Below are 25,558 nucleotides of genomic sequence, written 5' to 3' on the forward strand. Positions count from 1 at the left end.
CAGAACAGTAGTTACAGTCCCAACATGAATTACTGGAAATACTAAGGGCATCTCATGCTCAAACCCAAAAGTATGTTATTTGTTGGGATTTTTTGTTTTTAATGACACAAACCTGGCCCTGCTCCCAGGAGCATTTTGGCTCCCTGCCCGTGAGCAATGCTCCTGCAGCAGGAGCGTGCTGAGAGGAGGGCTGCGTGGTCAGGACTGGCGGCAGCGCGCTGGGGGATGCGTTGCCCGGCCAAGGGGGGTCTGGCATGCTCCAGCACGGGACCAGCCCAACTCAAACCTCTCCTGCTGCACATGTGCTGGTAGCCCCACCAGGTGTTCAGCCACACAGTAACACTTGCAGTTGTTTTAAAAACTGGTTTACAGTAGTAATGCAGTTGGCAATTAACCTTTAGGGCTGTCGTGTATAAATACTGAGCAGTCTGTACTATATGCTGCAGTAGCTGTACATTAGTGTATTCACACCAAATTTTCGTGTGTGCATCTTGGTAAGGTGTGCCCTTGCACAATTTTGTTGTGCGACATTATTCTTGCTATATTTTATTAATGGCATAGTGAGAATGTAACTTCACTGTTCTGCACTTTGATTGGGAATTGACAGAATTGAGAAGCTATTAGGCTGAGAGTGCAGGGGGAAAATGGGAAAACAACATGAGGGAAATTCTGATTCTCTCTGTGCCTAGCAAGGCAAGCAGGAGTGGGTTTGGGTGTAAACATCAGTGCAGTAGGGAATTAAGAAAAAAAAAACAACCCAGAACTATATTGGTTGATTGTAATTATACTGTAAATAAATGATTGAGATCTATTAGGGATGTCATAACTTTATAGTTGGCCTTTAAGGCCTTTAGATGGCCTTTAAGGAGTCGCACAGCACGATGAGAATTGCTGCGCTGAGTCTTGGCTCTCTTTGCCATCTGTGCTGCGTGGACTCAAGGTGTGAGTTCATGTCAGCTTCCGACATTTTGGGCAGAAACCTTTTCGGACCTCTGCTGCCTAGTAGGACAGATGCAAGAAAGTTATTTTATAATTTTATTTAAAATATATTTTTATCTATATTTTTATTAAAAATTATCTATATCTCTATTTTATATATATAAAATAAATATATATATAGATAGATATATTAAAAAGATATATATATATCTAAACTTACAGGTTAGAGCCTCTGCTGTGTACCCTGCACGACCTTGCAGCCCAATGTTGTTGCCAGCGGTCGGTAGGTGAGCTAATCACGGGGTCCTTTGTGAGCTGAGGCAGCCCTTGCAGAGCTGAGCAGCAGGTAATCCCCCAGTCAGCGCTGTGGACATATGTACTGCAGGACTGGGAAGAGGCCCAATTTTTTGCTTGCTTGCTGGCATCTACATCTAGGGGTGGAAGGCAAAGCCCAGTGTTTAGTTTGTTCATTTCCAAACCATCCACACAGTGGTTGCTTAAGTATCAGAAGTAATGCTGTTTGTTCACAGCATGAAAAAGGCGGCTTTGGGATTGCTGTGATTACCTGGACAGTGAACTGTGCCCACATTTGAAATGGAAATCTGTTTGAAATGTCTGTCTTCACTTACTTGGTGGTTGTGTGTGGACGTGCAGGGGAAGAATGAACTTTCAAGTTCAGTGGTGTGGTAATGGGATGTTTATCCATTGCTGCAGAACTGGCAGATAAGGTTTTGTTCCGTTTCCTAAACAGAGGGGATGTCAGTTGGAATTTAATAACATTTTTGCATTAGAATAATACCACTGAGTTAATTGAATCATTGTGGGATGAGTTTCAATTCTCTGTGCTCTGATTTATAGTCTTCTTACTGCTATAAAACTCTTATTGTATTATTCTTTCTCCTAATAGGAGTACAGAATTACTGTACCAAAAAGTGATTTTGTTTAATTAATGTAAGTACCTTCAATCTTTGCTTCCAGCCTGCCTGTAATCTGAACATCATTTGCAAAACTTCTATAAAAATGAGTTTAATCTGGACTTGTTAAAAGGCAAGCCATCACTGATTCACAAAAGCCACGTCATGTTTCTGTGTTGGCATTAGGATTGCTTATTCTCTCCAGTGGTAGACCCTGCTGCTGCCAGGGTTACTGGAGCCGGTTTCTCCTGCTGCATTTCAGGAAGCAACGGAGCTGGAAACTTCTTCGTGATGCTTCATGCCATAAGTGTTTGTTTTTTCTCCTGCTGCTGAGGGGGAAATGAATACCACTCGGAAGCAAAATGAGTTGACTTATCAGCTGGGAGTTTGGATTTCAGATCCCATGTTAAGCATGGGATGTTTCTGGAGGATGTGGGTAAAGCAGCTTTGTCTCAGCAGACTCATTACCAGTGAAATTTCATTAACAGCAAAGCAGCAGGTGGTCTGCACGTTTTCACAGGGGAAGTGGGTGAAAGTGGGAGAGACCTTGAAAAGCTGCTTTTGTTTCTCACCAAACAGGTGCCACGTTAGAGCACCTAGGTCTTCCCAGCGATCCCTTTTATCTGCCCAGCTCTTGTCTGGCCAGAGTGAAGTGCTCTGGTTTTTGGGGTTGTTTAGTTATGGACTTTGAGGACATCGCTTTACCCTGCACACACCCAGTGTCGGTGGCATGCGCTGCCCATCCAGACATCAAGGAGCATCACCCCTAGCCGCACGAGGGTGCTGAATGGCCCACGCCATTGCAGAAGGCGTCAGGCTCGCTGGAGCGTGCTCAGCAGCCACAGAGGGCCCGAGCAGGAGGAAATGGCCTCCAGTGCCAAGAGTTATGTCTGTGCCCTGCAGCCACAGGGGAAGGTTGGCTACCTCACCCTGCGGTGACCTTGCATGTGCTCCTCCTCTCACCTTTTAGGTTCAGCTTTAAAAATCACATTTCCCTACTATCCTTGCCAGAACAGGTAACAAGAATAGGAACAAGCCATCCCTAAAAAGAAATAAGGTGCAAAACATTATGGAAAACAGTATTCCAAGCTAAACAACAGCATCCTGATAGTAAAACACCAGGATTTAATTTTATAGGCAATTTGCCCTTGGGCTTCTCTGAGTCATTTTTGAGCTCATCCTTGCCTGCAAACTGTTAAGAGCAGCTAATTACTCTGAAGTAACTTGCTTGTCATGCTGTTGCTGGTCACACTTATTTCCCTGTTGCTTACTAAAATCCACTGAAAGTGAGCCAACCACCGTATTTCCAGGCCTTATAAATAGCCTTACAAATGTTTGCAGCAATTCCCGTTCCCCAAGTGTATGCAGTTATGTAGAACAAGCTATAGACAAGATCTTTGATAAGTGTCTGGTATCAGGTTGTGTACCCTGTGTTTTAGCATTGAAAAACGCCTGGTGTGCTTGAGTTTGAGTGCTTTTTACTGAGTTCTCCCAAACTCCAGGTTAGTGTTATGTTTAAGTGTTTAAAGTATGTGCATGTATGTGTGTGTGTGTGTGTGTATATATTATATGAATATATAGGAGAAGATCAGAAGATTACTTGCAGTGCTGTCACACACCTTGTAATATATTTCTGAAGCAGCTTGAAAAGAAATAGACATTAAACATATAAAGATCACCCTCTTAATTAGTCAAAGAACTGAAGCTAATGTTAAGGAATAACAACATCTAGTCATGCAAGTAAAAACCTGGTGTTTGATATTGTCAGAGTATTTTTTAGCGTTATATTTTGGTTTGTTCTATGGATTTTTTTCCACAGCTGACCTTTGAATTTTTTACTTTTACAAAGCTTTGCCAAGTTAGTTTGTTAAGCTTGTCCAGGTGGGGCTGAGCCTTGCCTCCTGTGTTACAGCCTTGTCAAATGAGCGTCCTCTGATAGCAGACTCAAATGATGTCTGGCTGAAAAATGTCCTTGCTGTGCTTGAAGCTACTGTCATTCCACTTGTAGCATTTAAAAAGTTCTAAGTACATCTGAGAACCTCCTATTAATTTCCTCTTCTGTCGGCTTCATGAGAGGCACCAAGTCTGGGTTTTACTCCTGAATGTGGATCCAGTCAATATTTTACATGCTATTTGGTGAAAGTTTTGTTAATGCTTTTTGTTTATCTTTGAGCATACTTACTTATTCATCATGATTTGCATCCTTGTCTGTTGGGGCTTCAAGTTGTTTTTTTTGGGGTGGAGTTTTGGGGCTTTTTTGGGTTTTTTTGATGGCACAGATGAAAAAGGTAATATAAATCCCAAATCTTCCATTGGCTGCAGGGAGAGGCCGTGACTGCATGGGGAACAGAGTGCTCGTCAGCTGGGGAGGCAGGAGAGCACCACATTCAGCTCCAGGGATAGAGAACGTATATTTCTAAGCATTTGTACAGTGTGACACATTTCTTAATATTTTCTAGGATATTAATAAGAAGGGAAAACCAGGAGGCAGCCAGCTATATTTGTGCAAATGTACCTTCAGTGTAATTTCCCTTTGCTTGCTGTGAACATTTAGTTCTGCGTTACACTGCATGCAGGTTACAAATGAGCATTTGCTTAAAGGCTAATTAAGTATAGCTTAGAGCAGTACGTAATTGCAACACTTCAAGCAATACAGAGAAACTTCAAGCTGATCTGGCTAACAAGAAATTAACTTTGTGCTCTGCCCAAGGTTGCGCTAGCTGCTGCGTCTGTAAGGTTTCATTACAGCTTGCCCTCTCTTTATGTGCATGGAATAGCCCTTGGGCAATCTCCAGAAGTCACTTTTTGTCTAGGAGAAGCCTTGAGCATTTAAACTGGAGCGGGGAATTCTGCAAGTGAAACAGGGTGAGGGCATGGTGGAGTCTTTCAGTGGGTAGGGAAATGGCTTGTGCAGCGCATGCTGGCTTTGAGTGTCTCTAGCACACTTCATCCATCGAACAGATGTCCAAACGGGTCTAAGTTGAAAGACTGCTGTGTTGATGTATAACCATTATAATGAAGGAGCTGAATGAGCCTTACAGAAGGCTTTCTACATGTTGCTTTTATCCCTTAAACAAATAAATAATCTAGTAATTCTGAAGATGGTCAAACAAATTTTACAGCACTGTAAACATGCTCGCATCGATTTTTCATCTTTGCCTCTTTCTTAAGCCTTCTCTAACATGCAGCTGTAAATGCTGCGGTGGTGAACTGATTCTTGTCTAGCAAAATGGTTGAGGATGATGTGCATGCAAAGGGCTTGTTTTTCCCCTAAGCTAGAGTTTTGGCAATGCTAATCTCCCTACATTCAAATAGCAGCCATTAAGGAAGGGGAGACCAATAAAATTCCAACAAAAATAATAAAAAGTGGTTTTAGTGCCAGACATGATTCATAGTGAGTGCATTCCTTTATGAGTTTACAGCAACCTCTGCTTTCTACATAATTGAGTTCATCTCTACTACGATTATGTATTTTCTGATCATGTAACTGCCAAGTATCTGGAGGTGCAGCTTAGTGTATTTCAGTATGAGGACTGATGGAGTGTAGAGGAATTAGTTGCTTTTCTTGGTGGGCTGCTTTGTTACTCTATTTTGAAATCTGTAAATGTAGGGAAGTAGAAACTACATTATTTTTCTCTTAAATTGTGAGACTAGGTTTAAATAGAATTTCAAACCAGTAAGGTCTCACCGAGTTCATTTAAAGTCTGAGTTGATAGTAGCTCAGATTGCTTGGCTTAGACTTACCTGTCAATGCAGAACTCTGACCCTGATATGAAAGGACGTCTTCCATTATTTGTGTACAAAACCATTTCTGTTGGTGCAAATCTTTTGCAAGGCCAGTTCTCCTTCAGTGACTCAGCAGATCTTTGGAAAGGTTATTGAAGAGTATTTCTTTATGCGGAGCAATTGTTCAGTACAACCATAATAAAATATTTTGGGAAGGACATATCTGACTTTGCCTAACATGACTGCCAGTTGGGTTTGTATGCTGCAGCTGAACTACCAATATCTGAACTAAGTACCTCTGTTGATTGCATATTGAATTATAAAAGGTGGGCATTAATGCAAGACAAACTTTGAGGTGTTTACATACAACAGACAAGCAGTAGGAATATCCATGCTTTTCATATTATTTGCTATGCAGTGGCTTTTTTTTTGGCTGCTGGAAAGTGGCATGTAGACTAATGAACATATCCAGCATAGTTGTATTTTACAGCTACAGGCAACCTTTTCTCAAATCTCAGCTTGCAAGAAGTGGAGATGAAAGTCTTTAACTTTGGAGGGGGATACTAGGATTTCTTGCTGAAGATAATCTTCACCTTTTTGTGTCTGACTTTGTATTGTGAATGCTTATTATCAGTGGTTGGCTCAAACTCAATGTACAAGTCACATATGAGCTGTGGCCTAGAATTGGGTTTAATCACCCTTAGGTTATCAGAGCCCTGCTGTCAGATTAATTCGAGGTAGACATGATAGTCCCAGTCTTTTACTGTCCTTCTGCTCACAGACCTTTTCAGGTGGCTGCTTGCTTCATGTAACAACTTACTAACAGCAAGTGCTGTTTTGGGAAGGGCCTTTGCATGTGCTCTGCTCCTACCCACCCAAAGTTATGTTGCTCCGTGCAGGGATAAAAATTTCTTTACAGAATTGTATCTGTTTGCCTTTTCAGTTTATTCTGTAGTAAAACTGAAACAAAACTTTCTAACAAATACCACTTAGCAAATCTTAGGTAATACTTTTTTATATTCACTGATCTCTTTATCATTGTATGTAATACTAGGCAACCACATATCATAATTTTTCACAGTATCAAGAAATATGATCCCCTTTAGACAGCCTTTGGGTGGGAGTTATTTCTGTGAACTACAGTTATATAAAAAATTAAATCTCTCATTTGGGTTGCATGTCTGGGTATCTCCAGTCATTGGTGACATAGGGGAGTACATTCATACCATCTTGGTTGGAGATGTGGGTGGAGATTAGGGCAGCAGAACTACAGAAGATGAGAAATTGCACTGAAGTGCCTCTTCCTCTTTCCACTGACCACAGAGAGCACCTGAATGATTAGTGAAGCCTAGATGTGCTTTGACTGAGGTGACTAGTGACAGCCGAAATGGCTACCACCTCTGTGTAGTCTGGGTGGAATGCAAACGAAACCTTAAACTAGGTAGTGGTCTGTGATGGAGGAGAACCTTTCCTTCCCTTAAGTTACCAGGCTGTTTTTATTAGGACCAAATCTGGCCTTGTTTCTAAATGGGAAGTTTTTGTTGACCGTTGGTGTGAATGGCCAGCCTCCTCATCGGTTACTCCTCCTGGAAGAAACTACAGAGTTTGTTTATCTGGAGAGACACTGGCAGCCGCAGGGCTGATTTTTTTTCCCCATCACCTGTTAAAGGCCTGTGAAAAATGATCAGTTTCTAACCACATTTCTTATTGTACAAATTAGTCAGTGCTCTTCCATGCATCTCTCCTTAGTGTTTTTATGTATGTGTGCAGTGTTCAGACATCTGAGGTAGCCATGTAAAATAGATAAACATATATAAGAATTGGGGAGGGAATACAGACTGTCATGGGCAGATACTTCTAGCCATTGGAACTTCATACGTGATAGTTATGCCAAATCTTGTGAATTGGGTTTGGGTGTTTGGTTTTTTTTTTCCCAGGAGCAAATGGGAATCTTGGCAGGGGGGATATATCTTCTTCAAGAGCCAGTAAGCCCATAGGGGAGAGAGTAACAGCAGGGGTTTCTAAAGTAGAAGGTTGTGGGACTGGACAACCATTTCTGAAAGTAACTGACCTCTTGTTGATTTTGTTACAGGAAAAGCTACCTCAGCTCTTGTTTTGAGTAGAAAACCAAATGCAACAAACAGAATTTGGTTTGTAGAGAAGGAAGGAGTGTTTATGTCCCTAAATCAATTATCGGTGCAATGGACAATCGAAGTCATTAGGCTGTCTCTCTGATGTTTTAGTTAAAAAAGCTGGATTTGTCATCTCTAGGTAGTTTCCGTGTTGAACCCCAGAATGAAGCTACCTGGTAATTTATCTAATTCAGTCTGTACACATGGAAAATAATGGTCTTCATAGACAAGGTTAAGCCATTTGGCTTAACAGGGCACTGCCATAGGAGGGAAATGTGTTACGTGACACCTAGAACAGGGTGCATCTTTTCACTTACTCTTTAAACACAGATTTCATAATATAGCTTGAGTATGTTCATGCACTAGCTATTTTGTTACGCTTTAAAAAGTGAAATTCATAGAGTGTATGGGTTGGCAGAGCCTCAGTTGACATGAGCCAAGCAAACTTGGGTTGTTTTCTGTACAGCTGGGTACACTGAAAGAAGAACCTGCAGAACTCTGGCAACAAATCCACAAAACCACTTCTTTCTTACAAGTTACACTTTGAATCTGATCGGTGTCTGTTATGTTGAAGGGTATATGAGCAACAGTTGAACTGAAAATAGTTTCAGTACAGAGTATTTTTTGTTAATACCGTGCAGCAAGCCAAAAATTTTTACTTTTGCCATGTGTAATCTTGTGCAACAAGATGGGGGAGTTGTGGAAGAAGCAAATGTTGTGACACTTTTCTACATTGTACAAAAGGCAAGATAGATTTTTTTTCTCCAATAAGAAACCTTATGGCGGTTATGTTAAACCACCATCCAAAGACACAACCTTGTGAAGCTGGAAAAGGCAATAATTTTTCCCACGTGTAGAATTCTCTCTACATGAATAAATAAAGAGTAATAAAGAGTGATAATGAGTCGTGTTTGCTGAAGTCAGCAGATTTTGTTCGACACAGAAATGCAGTAATAATTATTAATAGCTAATCAAAATTATTATTGCCAGTTATACAATTACTAATGCAAAATGTTTTTAATGGACACTCTTCACTTCAAAATAAATTAGTTTTGATGTGTACAACATCAAAATCCTGTGTGGTGATTGAACAGAAGTAGGTGGTGTAATTTGAAGTCTACAGAATGAAATTTGAATGTATGTTACTAGTTTACGTAAATGCAAGGCTGCAACAAGCATATACTCTGAAGAAAGCCGATCTTAGTATTGAGATCCATACCAAAACCAAGCTAGTGTTTGGGAGAGGGGGTGGGGAGGAAGGAAGAACACTGTTTACATTCATATATATTTATTTATAAGTAAAGTTTTGTCTAGAAGGGACTATTAAATTATGTTGCCCAGGATCCTAAATTGAGTTGTTTACATATCTTCTGTTATATGTTGATTTAAGTTGTACTTTTGCCCTTTAAGCCTAGCCTTCTTAAAGTTGTTCTTACATAGCTGGGTCTGTTTGCCAAGTGCACAGCATTTTAAAAAATGTTTTATTTTGGATGGGAATGGAATTAGCTCACTCATGGAAATAGAAACTTCAGAATAAGGCAGACATCAAAAGGTTGATCTACCTTCTGCCAGTCAATCTGGAAAAAAAATGAGCTTGTGAAAAGGCAAAATAAACCTGACATCAGTGTTTTTACGTTCTCTTCTGGTTTCTCTGTGGTTCAGTTTAAGAAGGTTTCAATGACCTAGATTTTTCTCAGCATAATTCTTAAAGAAGATCCATGATGTAAATACAGAGCCATCAAAATCCTTTTAAAAAAATTGTCATTCGTGCCAGGATGGAAATAAAGTTACTGGTATCTTTTCATGGTAGATTTCTTTAACTTACTACCAATAATTTATAGAGAGGGGAAAGGGGAAGAAGGGAGCACGCTTAAGGTAATGACTGTTCTATGTTGTCTATAATACATAAAAATACAGGGTCAACTCCCTTGTCATTGCCTTTCTGAGTCTTGGAAATGGATGAATTCTCCACAGTCAGCTGCAGTAGTAAGGCCACTGTTAAAAGATTTCCCATTTAATACCATGCAGAACTGGTTTCTAGGGAGTGCCTGTTGTCTTAAAGAAAAGATTTGCCCAATATTTGGTCTTTTCCTCTGGGGATCTTTTTGATATTCATTTGCCTACACTAAACAAAGAAACTAGGCATATGAGCTATTTGAATATAAATGTCTTTCTAATACAGCTAATTATTTTAAATGTTTAATGGGAGCCTTATGAAAATTGTTGCATAAACTTTTCAATTAGAGAGAAGGCTCGTTGATTGCATTTGTGCAAGATGTTTAATTGGGTGGACAACACAGAATAAATACATTTGGAAATTATCTCAGATTACCTACTTTTAGGGGGATGCCTACAGGGAGGAGAAAGCTTTGCTTCCAATCAACTTCAAAGATAAAATAGCTTAATTGGAAGCTGGCTGTGCCTTGACAGCTTCGGAGCAGCAGTGACTTCCATGTAAAATAATCTGAAGCAGATGCTGAATGAAGAAGTAGCATTTTCTTTCGTGCAAGCTTTGGCATCAGATCTCTAGCATTATATTATCTAGTTCTATATCACAAGGCATCTTTTTATTGTGACTTTGTTTCAGTGTACTACCTCATGTTTAGACTTACACAGTTAAGTTCATCAGCCTTTGACAAATGGGCTTTTAAGTGTTTCGGAAACACTTAACTTAAAGGAAACTTAGATCCACTGTGACATGGCTTGGGAAAATACTGATGAAAGATCCTAGGAAAAGACCCATTTAGGGTTCCTAAACTGTGATCAAATTTCACTAGGTTGTTTTTTTTGTTGGGTTTTTTTTTTATGCTTTTAGTTAATATTGTGGTATTTATGTAACTCTGCACTATTTGTATAAGAGATTACAGGCTAGAGAAGTGGGCTGCCAGAAACCTCACAAAGTTCAGCAAGGGCAAGTGCAAAGTCCCCACTTAGGGAGGAACAACCGCAGGCACCAGTACATGCTGGCGCCCACCCAGCTGGAAAGCAGCTTGGCACGAAAAGACCTGGGGGTCCTGGTGGACACCAAGTCAGACATGAACCAGCAGTATGTCCTTGCCACAAAGAAGGCTAATGATACCCTGGGCTACCTCAGGCAAAACTTGCCAGCAGGTTGAGGGCGGTGATCCTTCCCTTTTATTCATCACTGGTGGGGCCATGCTGGAGTGCTGGGTCCAGTTCTGGGCTCCCCAGAACAGGGGAGACACAGGCATACTGGAGAGCATTCAGGAAAGGGCCACAGAGATGATTAAAGAAGTGGAGCATCTCTCCTATGAGGAAAAGCTGAGAGGGCTGGAACTGTTTAGCCTAGAGAAGAGAAAGCTTGGGGGCATCTTATGAATATATATAAGCACCTGAAGGGAGGGAGGGTGCAAAGAGGACAGAGCCAGGCTCTTTTCAGTGGTGCCCAGTGGCAGGACCAGAGGCAACAGGCACACATTGAAATACAAGAGGTTCCCTCTGAACATCAGGCAACACTTCTAACTATGAGGGTGACTGAGCACTAGCACAGGTTGCCCAGAGAGGTGAAATTTCCGTCCTTGGAGATATTCCAAAGGTGTCTGGATGTTGTCCTGGGCAACAACAGGCTTTAGGTAACCCTGCTTGAGCAACAGGGGTGGACCAGATGACCTCCAGGGGTCCCTTCCATCCTCAACCCCTCTGTGATCCTGTGATTGTTCTTAAACTTTATAATGGAAAAAAAAAAGGTTAAAGGCATGATGATTCTGAAATACATCATCTCTGCGTTATGCCTTTAATACTAAGTTTGGAATTGTGAGGACAAAGCTCACTGTTCATTCATTTATAACTACTGAGTTTCTAAGAAGAGTAATCTTTTTACTTGCCTAGTGTGTGCCAGCATTATCAAAATAATCAACTTGAACTCATCTTTTAAGGATTCTGTTTAGATTTACTTAAGGGGGCGATTTCTGTGTTGAATGTTTTCATCTTATTTGTCCATCAACAGTACTGAAATTAAGCAATGGCAACCAAAGTATGCCTAAATATCTGTTCACTTCATACATCAGCAAAAATAGAGAGGAGCCAGTCATCTGATTTATAAATGCTGAGAACCTGGACCAGAGCACTTAGAAGATGATCTGTTCTCATGGGAAATCCACAGCCTTGGAGGCACTAAAAAAGAAATCGCTCAAACACTTATTTAACTAATCATAAGAGATAGTACGGCTTTAGAATAAAAGATTACCAGTTGGCAGAAAAGATGATGGAAAACATTTAAGAGCTGTGAAAAGAGGTTTGTATGATTCGGTGAAGCTTTGCACTGAAATCTGTTTAGTAAGTGGCAGAGGAATACTAATAATGATGTATTCATGAAGGATAAAGCCTGGTTTAGAAGTATGATGTGAATCACACTGGGCAAGGAGGGTGTAGTGGTACCAAGATAAGAGGAGCTGCTTTGGAGCAGGTGGCTGTGTTGGTCCACAGTACAAAGCAGCGCTCGTATTTCCATGGTATGACCAGTGATGGGGCATGCAGAGAGCTGACATCTTAGTCTTCAGGGATGGGCTAAGGAGAGGAGTTGCAAGAGAGGGAGGATGGAGCCATGTGTGGTACTTCAAATTAGGCTGCTGAAAACAGTGTGGAGAATGTGAGAAGAGGGGCTGTTAGTGTTCAGAGACAGCTACATGGCCACAGGTCCTTTAAGGCAGTTTGTGTGCAGGTATGCTGAATGTCTTACTCATTGTAGCTTTAGCAAAGTAACCTTCTTTTTAAAAGTTGGAATGAAGGCTGCCAGACTTCCAGCCAAATAATACCATCTATAATGAGCTAACTACTTTGCTTTTGAGCTACTGCTGCTCCAAGAATTAGCGCTTAGAAACGTCAGCACACCTAGACTATAGGGGAGAGCTTCTAGAGGACGTTGTTGTGAGTCAGATTGTATAGAGAACCATTTAGTTGCTTTTTTTTCTCAGCTTTTGGTAAAAATCCTTTCAATTCCTAATAGGCTATGTTCAGATACTAAGCTCTCTGTTTCTCTAATGTCATGTATTGCTTGTTCGGCATCTTTTTAATTAGTGACATTTTATTTAGTCCAAATTAAATATGCCAGATGTAGCTGATTTAGTGGCTAACAATGATGAGTGAGGGAAGGGAGGGAGAGCTAACATTATGTAGCCGTCTGTTCTCAGGGAAGTTGTTGGTTGGGTTTTTTTATTTATTTTTTTTATTTCTAGTTCCACAAGAGAAGTTGGAGTGGTAACCATGGAAGCAGGGAATTTGTCCCTGTAAGCTAAGCAAAGGGTTGGGTTGTGTGGGTTTTTTGTGTTTGTTTTTCTGTTTATGGTGCCCCTACTAGGAGGAAGGGGGTTGTAAAATGGTCTTGAGCAAGCCCTGGAGAGGGAACTTGGAAACAGATAAGTTAGAGGCACTTGCCATGGAGTTAAAACTCACGAGTTGGTCCTGCTGTATGTGCACAGATGGATGGGTGCAGCAGTGAAGCAGAGCAGTGAGAGATGTGAAAAAATTCTTGGTAACTTGCATCTCTAGGCCAGGTGGTTTGGGTGGGGTGATTAGACACTGTATGCTAATAAATCTCTTGTATGGTTGTGCTTGGGGTTTTGCCAATATTTTTCACACTTTTTTTTCACTGAAAATGAATAATTCTTAGCAAGTTGGAAGAGAGGGAGACTTGCATGGGGCTAGCTGCATCCAGGAGAGAATATCTAACTTAGTCATGGTGACATAACCCCAGATTTTGCATCAGCCCTCAAAACTTTTGATAGATCATTGTTGAATTTGGGCAAAACCATTGTTTTCCTCTGATACATAAATTTACTGAAAATTAAACAGCAAGGTAGTTTTATGGAGCTGTTTCCCATTAAAGCAATTGCTGAAAATTAGAATTATACGCACCTTGGGGAGAGGATAACATGAGCCCTCTTCTCCCATTGACATAACTTTTCCTGGGCTAAGATCTGCAGGGGATTAATTCTGGCCACACAGTCAATGCTTACACAGTTGTGCAGAACTACTCTCCCAATGTGAGCATCTCTGTTAAAAGCATTTATTGTGTGCGTGTGACAAACTGACCCATAAAACATCCTGAACCTTGCAGGCAGCAACAATTAGCCGATACTCGCTGCTTGGAATCGCCAGCTTCCAGAACGGTAGCTTGGGAGACAGGAAGTGAAGTGGTATTGTTGAATACTGTACAGCGAGGAGGCAGCTGACGGCCAGGCATTAGGGATGCTTTGCCATGCTGCTGTAGTTAAGCCTGTCACCCGCTCGTTATAAAGCACCCTTCTTTTATTGTCAGGGCAGTAGGAACTCAGCCCTGTTGGGAAAACCAGTTGTGGGTTGCGACTGATGCTGTTGGAGTACAGGAAATTTCTATTTCCCAGGTGTGCTTGAGCTCTGGGGATTTTCATCACCTGGAGGGCATTAGGCTGAAATACACATTTCATAGTGTATTTGTATTTCAGGTTTCAGTCATGTAAATGGTCATAATTCCTTGAGTGCCTGGAGGTTATAGCCAGTCTTTATTAGGAGTCTTCCTGCATGTTTTGCCATTTTTTCCATTAGCTTCCATTACCTTTTTCACTGCCCCAAGTTGCTCTTATCTTCATATTTTCACACTTGTCTTGGTTGTAGCCCCATATTGTGTCTCCATGTGATACGCTATACTTTATTCTTGTCTAATCAAGTTACGCATATTAAGTTCATATAATTTTTCTTAAAAAGTTCCATTTTGATATCTAGCTTCCCCCTCTGTCCAGAAGCTTTGGTCTACCTACCTGGTTGGGATGTCAGTGTTGGTTCATTGGGGTGTGGAAGGGAATAAAGGAACTTTTGTAGTAACAGATAATTGATTTTTTTTTAAATTTAGTACGTGTCTGTGTGTGTCATGAGAACTCTTTTTATCCTGCTGTTGCCAATTCTGGCAAGACTTGTCAGACCTAGGAACTGGGGCTGCAGCTAAGAATTTGTTTTCATTATTTTTTCAGATCTATTTCAGCCTTCAGGGCTGCAGAGAAAACCTTGGGAACTCTGCATTTGCAAGCACCAGGGAACAAACTTACAAGTCCTTAAATCCTAGGATTTTTCACTGCTTGTTATTACTTTCTTTAGGAGGAGGGAGGAAGAAATATGAGTGGGAAGAGGGTCTATCTTTGTCTTCCTCTGTGTTGCATTCTAAGCTTGTAATTTCTGTCCAGCTCTGCATCTTCTGCTTCCTTAGATTCTTTTGCTACCAGACTAGGTAAATTGGATTGCAGTTGTTCAAGACAAATTTCATAATTACCGGTTCTTAAAATACTGTGTTTGCTTTGTCATGTCTGGACATTCCAAATATAGCTTGTTTGGCATTGTCCCTGATTGTTGGGCTGTTGTTTCATTTCTGTGATTATGTCAACCACAGTCAAAATCCTGAGCTCCCATCATATCAGATAAGAGACTGCCCTAAAATTTTTCTCATGCGTTAAAAATGCACACATTTTCAAATACTAATCCTCAGTTTCCAAAGACATCTTCAAAAGTCATCTCTAATCCCTTTGCTAATAATACGTGGCTGGACTGATGCATGCAAATGGATGGCTGGAGCCAATTCTAGCTATATATACAACCCTTAGTGTTTCCATTTTCTGCTCTGTAACCTCTCTGCTCCTTTCTCCTCAGAAAAGGGAAGGGGAATTTTGTGGACTACCCTCGTAGAAGTTGTACTTGGGCAATGTAAATGGAAGTGAGAAGCCAATTGTATGTTGCCGGACCCTAAGCTGAAATGGCTTTCTGATTCATAGGGTGGCCTGGGCACTCAGATGACAAGTGCCTCAGCTGCAGTTGTCAGTGTCCTGCTGGGAAAGGAGGACCCATCCAAATCTTTGGGAGCTGCACCATTTTTCTAAATCCTATGGGAAGCTGCTCTCTGGAGCCTTGCTGCGCTGTCTGCCAGGCTTCAAATTAATGTGGTTCTTGTGGTTGAAAGCCTGTGCAGCAAGGAAGATGTGGTAATAATTCCTTTTCTACAGAGTAATTTATAATGGCAAAACAATTTTAAATACTCAGTAACTAGCTTGGTTACTTAAGAATTTTAATCACGAAATTATTATGGTTTTTCTTTGTATTACCCTTGCTAGGGTTGTTAGTGACTTAAATTGTGTTTGAAAGAACTTTTCTACTAAACCTTTCTCTTGTAGCAGATTCAGAAAATAAATAACACATTCTGTAAGCACAGCTGAGGAAGATTGCAAACTATCTAGGGATTAAATTGCACAATAAAATATATGAAAGATAAAGGTTAATGCCAGCAACATCACTTAATGTCTTTTATTACATAATCAAAGCAGTGTAACAGTGCCTGTTACTATCTTTTTTTTCCATACATAAAGGATCTTGAAACTAGAAAGGATTTTTGCATGAAAAGCAATTGCTGTTGGGAGGAGCTGTGTGGGGGGAAGGGGGCTCATTTACAGACATAATCAAAACTAATGGGAAATGCTGGGTGGGGGAGGATGCAGGTGAAGAGGAAAATATAAGCTGTCAGTGCTGTGACCACAGGAAGAGGCTGGACCCCCAGACTGGGGACTGGGTGGGCTGGATGTTACTGGGCTGCCTTCCCAGTGATGTGGACTGGCACTTCGTCAAAGCCTATCCAAACTGCTTCTCAAGCTTTCTTCCTCTCTTCCAGCATCCTGCAAATAGCCAGAAGCTTCAGCAAAATTCGTAAAGGCCTATTGTTATTCTTCAAAGGATTGAAAATTGGTCTTTCTCCTTTCTTTTACCTGAAAATGAGGGGCAAATGAGGAATTGAGTGGGAAGACATGAAAATGTTCAACGGGTCAAATGATTTATCTGACCACATGAGCATTAAACCGAAGTGGGAAAGAGCTGTCATAAAATCTGTGTGTTGTCTGTTTGTAAGTATGTATCAGTTAAAACTGCATTCTGCTATTTATTTATAAAATATGGAAATTACAGGGTAGCAACTTAAGTTTCCAAACTTTCAGCCTTTAAATGTGAGCACATGTTGGAATAAATCTTTTGTTCATGCAGGCAGAGGTTATATCTTGAAAACGTGCTCTGTACAGTCTTTTCTTAAAAGTACATTGCACAGTTCACACCTTTGTATGTAACAGCTGAGATTTCCTGTACAGAGGGCATTAGTACTTGAGAAGATAGAAACAGATAATGAGTATAGACGCCTATACTCATTGTCTCCATAACAAATAGCTTTTTTCACACCTAGTTTTGTATGAGAGGAGGAAAAGCTTTGGCTTGTTTTTACAGTATTTGGGGTTTTAACTTTAATAGTACCCCAGATGTGCTTGTTGTATATGTTCCTTTAAATGTGCTTTGTGTATCAGCAACATCACACTTTTTGCTTATTTTTTTTAATCTCAAATGTTGACAATTGCAGTATGTAATTATGCTGGGTATGGCTGGGGTAGAGTTAATTTTCTTCACAGTACCTAGTAAGGGGCTGTGTTTTGGATTTGTGCTGGAAACAGTGTTGATAATTCATGGACGTTTTCATTACTTCTGAGCAGCTCACACAGAACCAAGGCCCTTTCTGCTCCCCACCCACCCACCAGCGAGCAGGCTGGGGGGGCATGAGAAGCTGGGAGGGGACACAGCCGGGACAGCTGACCCCGCCTGACCAAAGGGATATTCCGTACCATATGGTGTCACGCTCAGCAAATAAAAACTGGTGGGAGAAGAAGGAAGAGAGGGTTTTCAGAGTTTTGGCATTTGGCTTCCCGAGTAACCGTTATGAGTGCTGGAGCCCTGCTGTCCTGGGGATGGCTGAGCACCTGCCTGCCCATGGGAAGTGGTGAATGAATTCCTTGCTTTGCTTTGCTTGCATGCATGGCGTTTGCTTCACTTATTAACAACCCACAGGTTTTGTCATTTCCACTCTTTGACTCTGTCCCCTGTCCCACCGGGGCAGGGGTGAGCAAGCGGCTGTGTGGGGTTTAGCTGCCAGCTGGGGTTAAACCACAGCAGTATTTATGCCAATAGTGCAGAGACATGTTTGCTTGATTAGTCACCTCGGCCTAAATTCAGCCACTAGAGCTTACAGCATCCAGCTGAAGTCCAGCCTCAAGAACCTAGATTCCCTCTGCAGCTTGCAAAGAGACACAAATGCCTTTGTCATGTGCTTTAGATCTTAAGTTACCCCATCTCTCTCCCTTAGCTTCAGAAGGAATTTAACTCTAAAATTACCTGGGGTGAACGTGGGCCTGGGCATTTGTACGTGACAGGTTTGGAAGTGCTGACCCTCCAAATAGAGACGCTGACTTGAACCCGGCACTAAACCCAGTCCTGCCCTGCCCTTCTCTGCCCACACCACTGGGACTCCCAAAGCCCATCTTGCTGGTACGACCTCACAGAGTTCGTGACCTCCTTATTGGTGTTTGATGACCACTGAACATATGATAATACTGATTCCCCTTCAAGTTGAGTTACTTCTTTGCCTCTTGGAAATGGGTTTAAAATTTAGCAGCCCAGCAAAGAGGGACAGAATCAGGGTTTTGTAACGTGGCCAGCTGAAGTTCCCCCTGCCTCTTCTTTTTGAAGATTGCTGTTCTGAATATGAAAGTCAAAGGCTGATCTTGATCTTCTAGCAGTTGTTCTCCTTTGTTGTTCATAGGCTTTTAAATGTGTACCTAAATATAGTATATGCCAGAGGAGAGAGTTCATGTTGCTATGAGAACCTTAACCTCAGCGTTTACTAAGGTTTTGTGTTTATATGTAGGGGGGGGAAACAATGATCAAATAACTCAGAGTTGTTTTTCTTTTGTAAAGAAATGCTATCTGATGCCTTGTATATAAGTGGTCCTATCTGCAATGTATTGCTGTTACTGCTGTTGTTTTTTCTGAAGAGCTTTTTTCTTGTATGAGGTGAGCAACAGAGGAGGCAAAAAGAGCCATAGGGTTAACCTACATATTTATTTTATTGCAGCACTTGAAATTCCCATGTCTTACAAAGCTGTGTTAATGGAGCTGGGCAAGTAATTGGGAACTGGCTGGTGTTCCAGTGTGTAGATGTGGTTGACCAGGTTGCTTGCCTGTCAGGTGTGCAGAGAGCATGCTTAGAGGCTTTTCTTTATCAAACGTTTGCTAGTTTAGGAAGCAAAACCTTTTTTGTTACCTCTTCACCTAGGCAAATGGCAGTTCAAGGGTAACCTGCATGCAGAGCTTGAGTCTTCAGCAGCTTTGAGTTGGACTGATCCTAACTGAAAGCTTCCCCATTCCTCTAGTGACTCTGACTCTGCTCTTGTGAGCCCATGAGCTTTGTGTATAGAAAGCTTTTGGAAGAACGATCTCGTCAAAACAGGGTTTCAGAAAACAGCAAGTACCTGCCTGCTACGTAGGCGCTGTTTGCAATAAATTGCTCCTGCTTGCACAAGGTACATGTGTTTCAGTTGAGTTTTCTTTCTGTGTACCTCACTGATGGTACAGTTCTCATGTCTTGAACAATCTTGAGTGAAATCAGGGGATGAAAGTCAAAACTTGCTGGACTGATTTTCAGTTTGTGCAGCTCTTGGTAATGACTCTTCAGTGTATTTTAATGGCTTTCTGTGATGTCTCTGATCTTCATCTCCTATAAAGGGCAACTCTTGAAGAACTAGTGTACTGGAACTTTTTATGTATTAGATTTCAGTCAGAGGGCCTTCTGATAACTAGTACTCTCTCCTTCTACTTAGTTTGAAGTCATAATCCAGGAAAACAAAGGTTGGTTTGCAGTGATACAAATTACACTGTGATTAATTTCAGGCTGTAGAGTACAAATCTGGATCCATTTGATGCTGAAGATTTTCAGCATAACATCATTTAAAAGCATGAATTTGAATGGTAATTTTGTATAGTCATAGAGGAGTTTTTGCAGAAAAAGGAAAAAAATAGCACAAATAGAAAAGTGGAGAAGTAATGTGAACATGACACAACTAGGGTTCTTTTTGTCCTCATTCCTAATAATGTTTGCCTTACTTGATGCACACAAAATACTGCAGTGAAGTTGAGGAACTGAGGCTGGAAGATGAAACAGCCATGAGGGTACTCAAGATACGCGACCCATTATATGAAACCACTGAACTGATGAATATTAATGTGCTTTTAAATTTTTAATTTTTAAGTCTTTCTGCCTTTCAAAAAAGAAAAAAAAAAACTAAGAGGAAAAAAAACACCAAAAAGAAAGCTTGGGGGAAGAATCCTTCCCAGAACAATGGTGCAGTCTGTTATCTGCTCCTTTGCACTGTAAAGCACTGAATGTTCAGCCAATATAGTGCTCTGGTTGGCTTAGCATTCTTAACCTTAATTTTGAATAGAAGGTGCCTTGTGCTGCTGACGTAATTAGGGCCTTTTGTAAATCACTGTTGCAGGCAGTCTGCTGTTGCATTTCACTGCATTTCTCCAGCGATGCAGGGCAAAAGTGTCTAACTTTCTGAACCTCTCTTCAGGCTAAGTCTTTTTATTATTGGAGTATTTTATTCAGAATGAACTCTGCTTCATTTTCCTTTGTAGATAATAAGCCCCAAATTAATTTTGCAAATGAAGCAGTGTTTTTGGTGGGAGAAGTTTGAATAGGGAGCCTTTAATATCGTGAAGTAGGAGATGATGATTTGGGGAAAAAAAAAAAATGAAATGTGAAAGGATTGGATTTGACCAATTGGCTTTAAGTTTAGTTCCCTCTGTGATACAGTATTATCTGCCTCTTTTGTCCCAGGAGCTGTCAGAAAGTTTGAGCTGAATCTTTGTCATCGAGCTGGTTTCGTATTTGCGGTTGTACATCGTGCTCTACAGTGTTGTGTGGGGGCATAAAATCCCCTTACCTTTCATGTAAGCCTCTGGGGACCATCGCACTCCTGCCTCCGCAGAGGCACGGGTTTTCATCTCACTTCTGCCTCTCCTACCCTCTCTGGCATGGTTCAGCTCAGGCCATGACATCCCCTCCTGATGCAGTCTTTTATATCCATGATGTCAGTGGCGACACGAGGCCTTGCGCTGTCCTTGATATCAAACACAGCACTATTAATAGTCAGTGAAGTTAACTTGTTTCTGCCTTCACGCTGCCCACCCACTGCACTCCAGGCCCCGGGCTGTCAAAAGCATCGATAAAACCATCCCGGCAGATGAGCGTATGTGCCTAAGGTGGCTCCTGTGCTGTGGGAGTAGCGGGGTTCTGCCCACAGGGCCTGGCCAGGGGAGCAGGGAACGCGGTGTGCCATCTTCCCGCAGAGCGGCACGCAGAGCCGCAGCCGTCCTGTGTTCTGCACCTGCCTTGAGGTGCCGTTGTAGTTTGGGGTGGCTGGCATCGGCTCATACTCTGGGCAAGGAGCGGGGGGTGGGACACATACCTGCGGTCCCTTCGCTATATAGCGAGGGAGCGTCGCATGCATGAGTGTAGAAGAAGCTGCAGCGTTCTTCCAGTGGCCATGCTCCATCAATTCTTTATGTGCCTAGGGGCAGGGAAAAGCATGGTGATTGTCTTACAGCTCTGTCCTACCTGCAAGGGCTTGAGAGGCACCCGCAGCAGAACGGCTTTCCCCCTCTTCTGCGACTTGGCAGAGGCAAGGGTCAGGCGCAGCCTGTGCTACATCGCTGCCTTGTTCCCAGAAAAACCGCAGGGAAGGAAAAGGTTTCATGTGCCGCAGGTGTTGTAGAAGTGCGGGTTGCGCTGGCGTGGCTGGCGCAGGCTGCCCTGCGGGGGCTGGGGCAGGGCGCAGGGCTGCGCCGCCCGGTGCTCCTGCGTGAGCGGGTGATGTCACCGGGATGGTTCCCGAGGCAGGAAGCCCATCCCAGAGAGTTTAGCTTCAATACAGAAAGCGGAGTTCGGTGCACCAAGAGGGCGCCGAAAGTAGGAAGGAATTCTTTCACCACCCCTCTTTGGCTGTGTCGCTCCTTCCTAATCTTTTGCGATAAAAAGTAGAAGGAAAAAAAAATTGTGAGCGGGTGTTACCCCCTCCCCGTTCATTCCCCACTAAACGCGAAACAAACAAACCAGCAGCTTTGTGTCGTGCCGAGCGCTGCCCCGCCGGTGTGCCTGCACGGCCGGAGCGGGAGCGCGGGAGCTGCGCTGCCCTGTTGCGGGCGGGTGCGATCGCTGCGGGCGGGTGCGCGGGGCGCTGCCGCCGTCCCGCGGGCGCTGGCGGGGGGTGCGCTGCCACGGGTGGTGGTGACGGGGCGCGGACTTGCCCGCAGGACAAAAAGCGGAGGCACCCCCACCCCCCGGTGTGTGCGAGCACGCCTGCGGCTCGGCGAAGCGCTGGCAGGAGCGGGAGCGCGGCTGCAGCGCTGTGCGGCACGCATACCTTCCCCGGGGCTACAGCAACCGGGATTCCCCCTTCTCTCCCCCGGAGCCGACTTCTGAAAGAGCTGGCTCATCCCCGCTGTCAGATGGAGCCGTTTCCTGAACGCGCGGCTTTGAGTCACTTGGGCTAGATGAGGCTTTAACTCCTCCCTCGCCGGGCTTCGGTTAGTACGTAGCCGGGGGAGCGGGGGGAGGGAGGCGGCGGCCGGCGGGCTCCGGCCGTGCGGTGCCGCCGCCCCCTCGCCCCGGCCCGCCGCGCCCGGCCGCGGAGCAGCGCGTCCCGCGCCCGTCGGGCCCGAGCGGAGCCGGCGGCGGGGCGGGAGCGGCGGCGGCGAAGTTCAAGTGCTTAAGTTGCAGCGGATGACATCAGCGCGGGCGGGCCGGGCCGCGGGCGGGCTCGGCGCCGGGCACCACGCGTGCCTCCGCCGCCCGGGCTGCGGCTCCCCCCGCCCGCCAACTTCGGCGCTGCCGGAGGGGTCTCAGACGCCCGTGGGTGGTCATAAAAACAAATTTCCTTTGTAATTTCTTTTTTTTTGGGGGGGGTGGGGGGGGCGGGAATAATTTGGAAGTCTGATAGTGTGTGGGAAATGATTACATCAGTCGGAGGGAGGGCTAGGATTGGTCTACACCGTGTGGTTTGATTCACTACCGCAAAGATTGCGTGTAACCCTTTGAGTGGAGCTCTGGCAGAGTTGTTTCCCTCCCCAGAAACAGTCCCCATAGCAGGGGCTACGTGACAGGTACGGTACCGCCACCCGCGGACACCGCCGGCACCCCGGGCGCCCAGCCGCAGGCTACAAAGGGTCGGTGGAGGCAGAGAACAAACTCTCTCAAGAGGCAATCTCTATTTAAAATGCCATCTTGTTCTTCCGACTGCTGCCTTTTACGTGCCGTTGAGGTAAGATTTTTCCGTATCAAATTACCCCCCAGTTTTTTTGTTAGATTTGCCTGCTCTTGCTGGGATGCGGAGCATTTTAAACACGGAGTTGATGTAAATCTTGGACCCGCACGTTCACCCAGAGAAATAATTTTGCAGCAAGTGTCTCTCGCTTGAGCAGAACAATGCAAAGAGGAAAGCATCTGTATAATTCAGGAGGTGGGGAGAAGGTTCCTGACTTGTTCTCTCATCTCCATTAATATGTAGGATGTGCAGCGTATGCATGTTCGGTTTTGAACTACTTTCGAGCTCGGATCAAAAGAGAAGTCGGGGCAGGGAGAGAAATGCGTGGACTGTGCTAGCTAATTGATCCGCCGGTGAAGTGCAAGTGGGACTTCCCTGAGTGAAACAATCAAAAGTTAGTGGGGAACAAGAGAGCCATTTTTAATCTTCAGGGTCTTGGCCTGCTCCTCTGTAAATGTTCGGAGGCCTCCGATGGGATCGTAGAGAAAATTCTGTGCGTTTGACTGGATGTAATTTCTCTCGCCCACTGTTGCTGAAGTACTCTCTCGATACTGTTTCATGTTTGCTTACCTTACACAGCTTTATACAGAACCTGCTGTCTCACTTTTTCTGTGTATGTGGTCATATTAACCCTGCAGAATCTTTGTTCAGTGCAGGGAGGTGTTGGGGAGGGGGGAGGGGAAATAGGGCAAGAAGGCATCAAGAGAAAGTGTTATTAAGTGAATCATCCATGTCATTTGTCCTGGCTGCCAAGGTGCTTGGAACCCTCACACCAAGAGGATGCTTTTCACGGTAGCTGTGTGGTTTGCCCGTGTTCGGAGCTGTTGATCTGTAAGTGTACCCTTTATGTTGCAGGATGTAAAAGTCTTTAGTGAAGATGGAACAAGCAAAGTGGTCGAGATTCTAGCAGACATGACAGCCAGGGACCTCTGTCAGCTGCTCGTTTACAAAAGTCATTGTGTGGATGATAACAGCTGGACTCTAGTGGAGCATCACCCTCACCTAGGATTAGGTAGGGAATGGTCAAAGGGGTGGCATGGTTACCTGGGAACATAAAATATGTGTGATTCCTGTTAATGTGCTTCCAGCCGGAACGTTTTCTTTCCACTGCTTTTATTTGTACAATCAGCTGAAGTCACATACATGCTTTTTTTGTATTACAATTTGATGTGTTAAGCGTTTAAGCCATTTTAAGTCCTTCTCTTACTTCCCATCCTTTGGGGTTTTATTATAAAAAAGAAAAATAATTGTCTAATCTTCACGCTAGCGCTCTGTTGCTACCTTGCTGTGTCTGAAGCTATTGCAAATAAACAGCTTAGGCAAATTAAGCTTGATCCTTAGAGTACCAGTCCTGTGAAACAGCTCAGCTCATCACCAGCTGGGAGACCTGGGTGGACAGACTCAGCTTTGCATACCTACAGTAATGCTTATGAAAGCTAGACATGCTGAGGTGGGGGAGGGGGTTGGGTAAACTTGACTTCAGGCAGGGAAAAAATGGTGGCAGCACCTGCAAATCCAGGGGCAATTTCTGGACCAGCAGTGGCATCTGCTCTCCAGGCAGCAGCTCCTCCACCTGATTGAAATTAAGGTGTCATGGTTACAGTTTCAAGAAGGCACAAGAGAAAGAACTGTGGGGAATTAAATAACACTGTGAATTGGTTTAATTACAGTACCTGAAAGGATCTCATGTTATTCAGTCTTGCTTTTCCTGTTATTTTGTGGCACTGATTAGTTGCTGATTATGTGCAGCTTGCAACTGCATATTGCTCAGATAACACTAACTATAATTGTACGTAGCATACAATAGCGCTTTAGAAAGTGTAGCATTTGGAGTATTAGTCGATACACTTCACAAGGAATTTTTTTCTAGAAAATAGAGGAAGACAAATCATAAGCTGTGATCACCAGCACTGGAATTGTGAATGCTATCTGTAGCTAACAGAGGTTTTCTATGTCTAAAAATGTAATTCAGAACCCTTACAAATAAAAAAAGGAAAAGAATTGCTGGAGAGGTGACACCCTAAACCAATACTGTTTAACGCAGATAAATTCACTGCTCTACAGAACAGCACTCAAGAAAAAAAACCCACCAACCATATGATATCCTGCTTATTTAATTGTTTTATTGGGTGTCTCTCCTAACATAGAAATGTCTGAAAAAATGAACATGAAACACTCATTTGTCTGTGTCTGTGATACACTTGCAGTTCTGAGCACTTAGGCCGAGGTGAAGAATTAAGGTATAAATTACAGAATCTTTATCTCTGTAGCTTAATATGCCACATGTGCGCTTCTAGAAACCTTTACAAATTTTCAGTTTTATCAATGCTCATTAAACTACCAGGCTCTCTTTTTTTCTATATTCTCTTTCCCATCATTGCTGATTACCAAGGTATTGTGTAAACAGAAGCCTTCTCCTTTGTAACCAACATCCTTCTCCTGCCAGATTCATTCAATGATGCCACAATTCAGTGTTTGTGACATCACAATAGCTTCCATGGTGACTAATTGTGCTGTCAAACTCTGGTGTGTGACATCTCTGAATGAATCGGGCAGGAGGCTGATTAGGAAATCAAAAGCTTCTGTTTACACACAAATAACTTGGTAATTAACAATGATGGGAAAAGAGCAAGATACTTACCGGGCTGCATTTATATACGTGGGGACCTGCTTGCCTTGG

The 25,558-nt window shown here is 43.2% G+C and overlaps 1 protein-coding gene and 1 long non-coding RNA gene across 7 annotated transcripts in view; one reads left to right on the plus strand and one right to left on the minus strand.

Moving 5' to 3' along the window:
- GRB10 (growth factor receptor bound protein 10) overlaps positions 1–25,558 on the plus strand; it is a 149,187-nt gene that overhangs the window by 99,349 nt on the left and 24,280 nt on the right. For all 6 annotated transcript variants that reach the window (XR_005103144.1, XM_037379970.1, XM_037379967.1 and 3 more), the window contains one exon: positions 23,734–23,890. Coding sequence is in view for 5 of the 6 variants with exons in the window: in XM_037379970.1 (XP_037235867.1) it covers positions 23,734–23,890 (157 nt within the window). In the remaining variant the exon portion in view is untranslated. The remainder of the gene's footprint in view (positions 1–23,733; positions 23,891–25,558) is intronic.
- On the minus strand, positions 17,310–22,835 carry LOC119144489. Its single transcript, XR_005103145.1, has 2 exons — positions 21,979–22,835; positions 17,310–21,577 (listed from the first exon to the last, which is right to left on the minus strand). It is a non-coding gene; the product is annotated as an uncharacterized LOC119144489 (long non-coding RNA).

The sequence above is a fragment of the Falco rusticolus genome, chromosome 3 (genome assembly GCF_015220075.1).
Source record: "Falco rusticolus isolate bFalRus1 chromosome 3, bFalRus1.pri, whole genome shotgun sequence".
Lineage (NCBI taxonomy): Eukaryota > Metazoa > Chordata > Aves > Falconiformes > Falconidae > Falco > Falco rusticolus.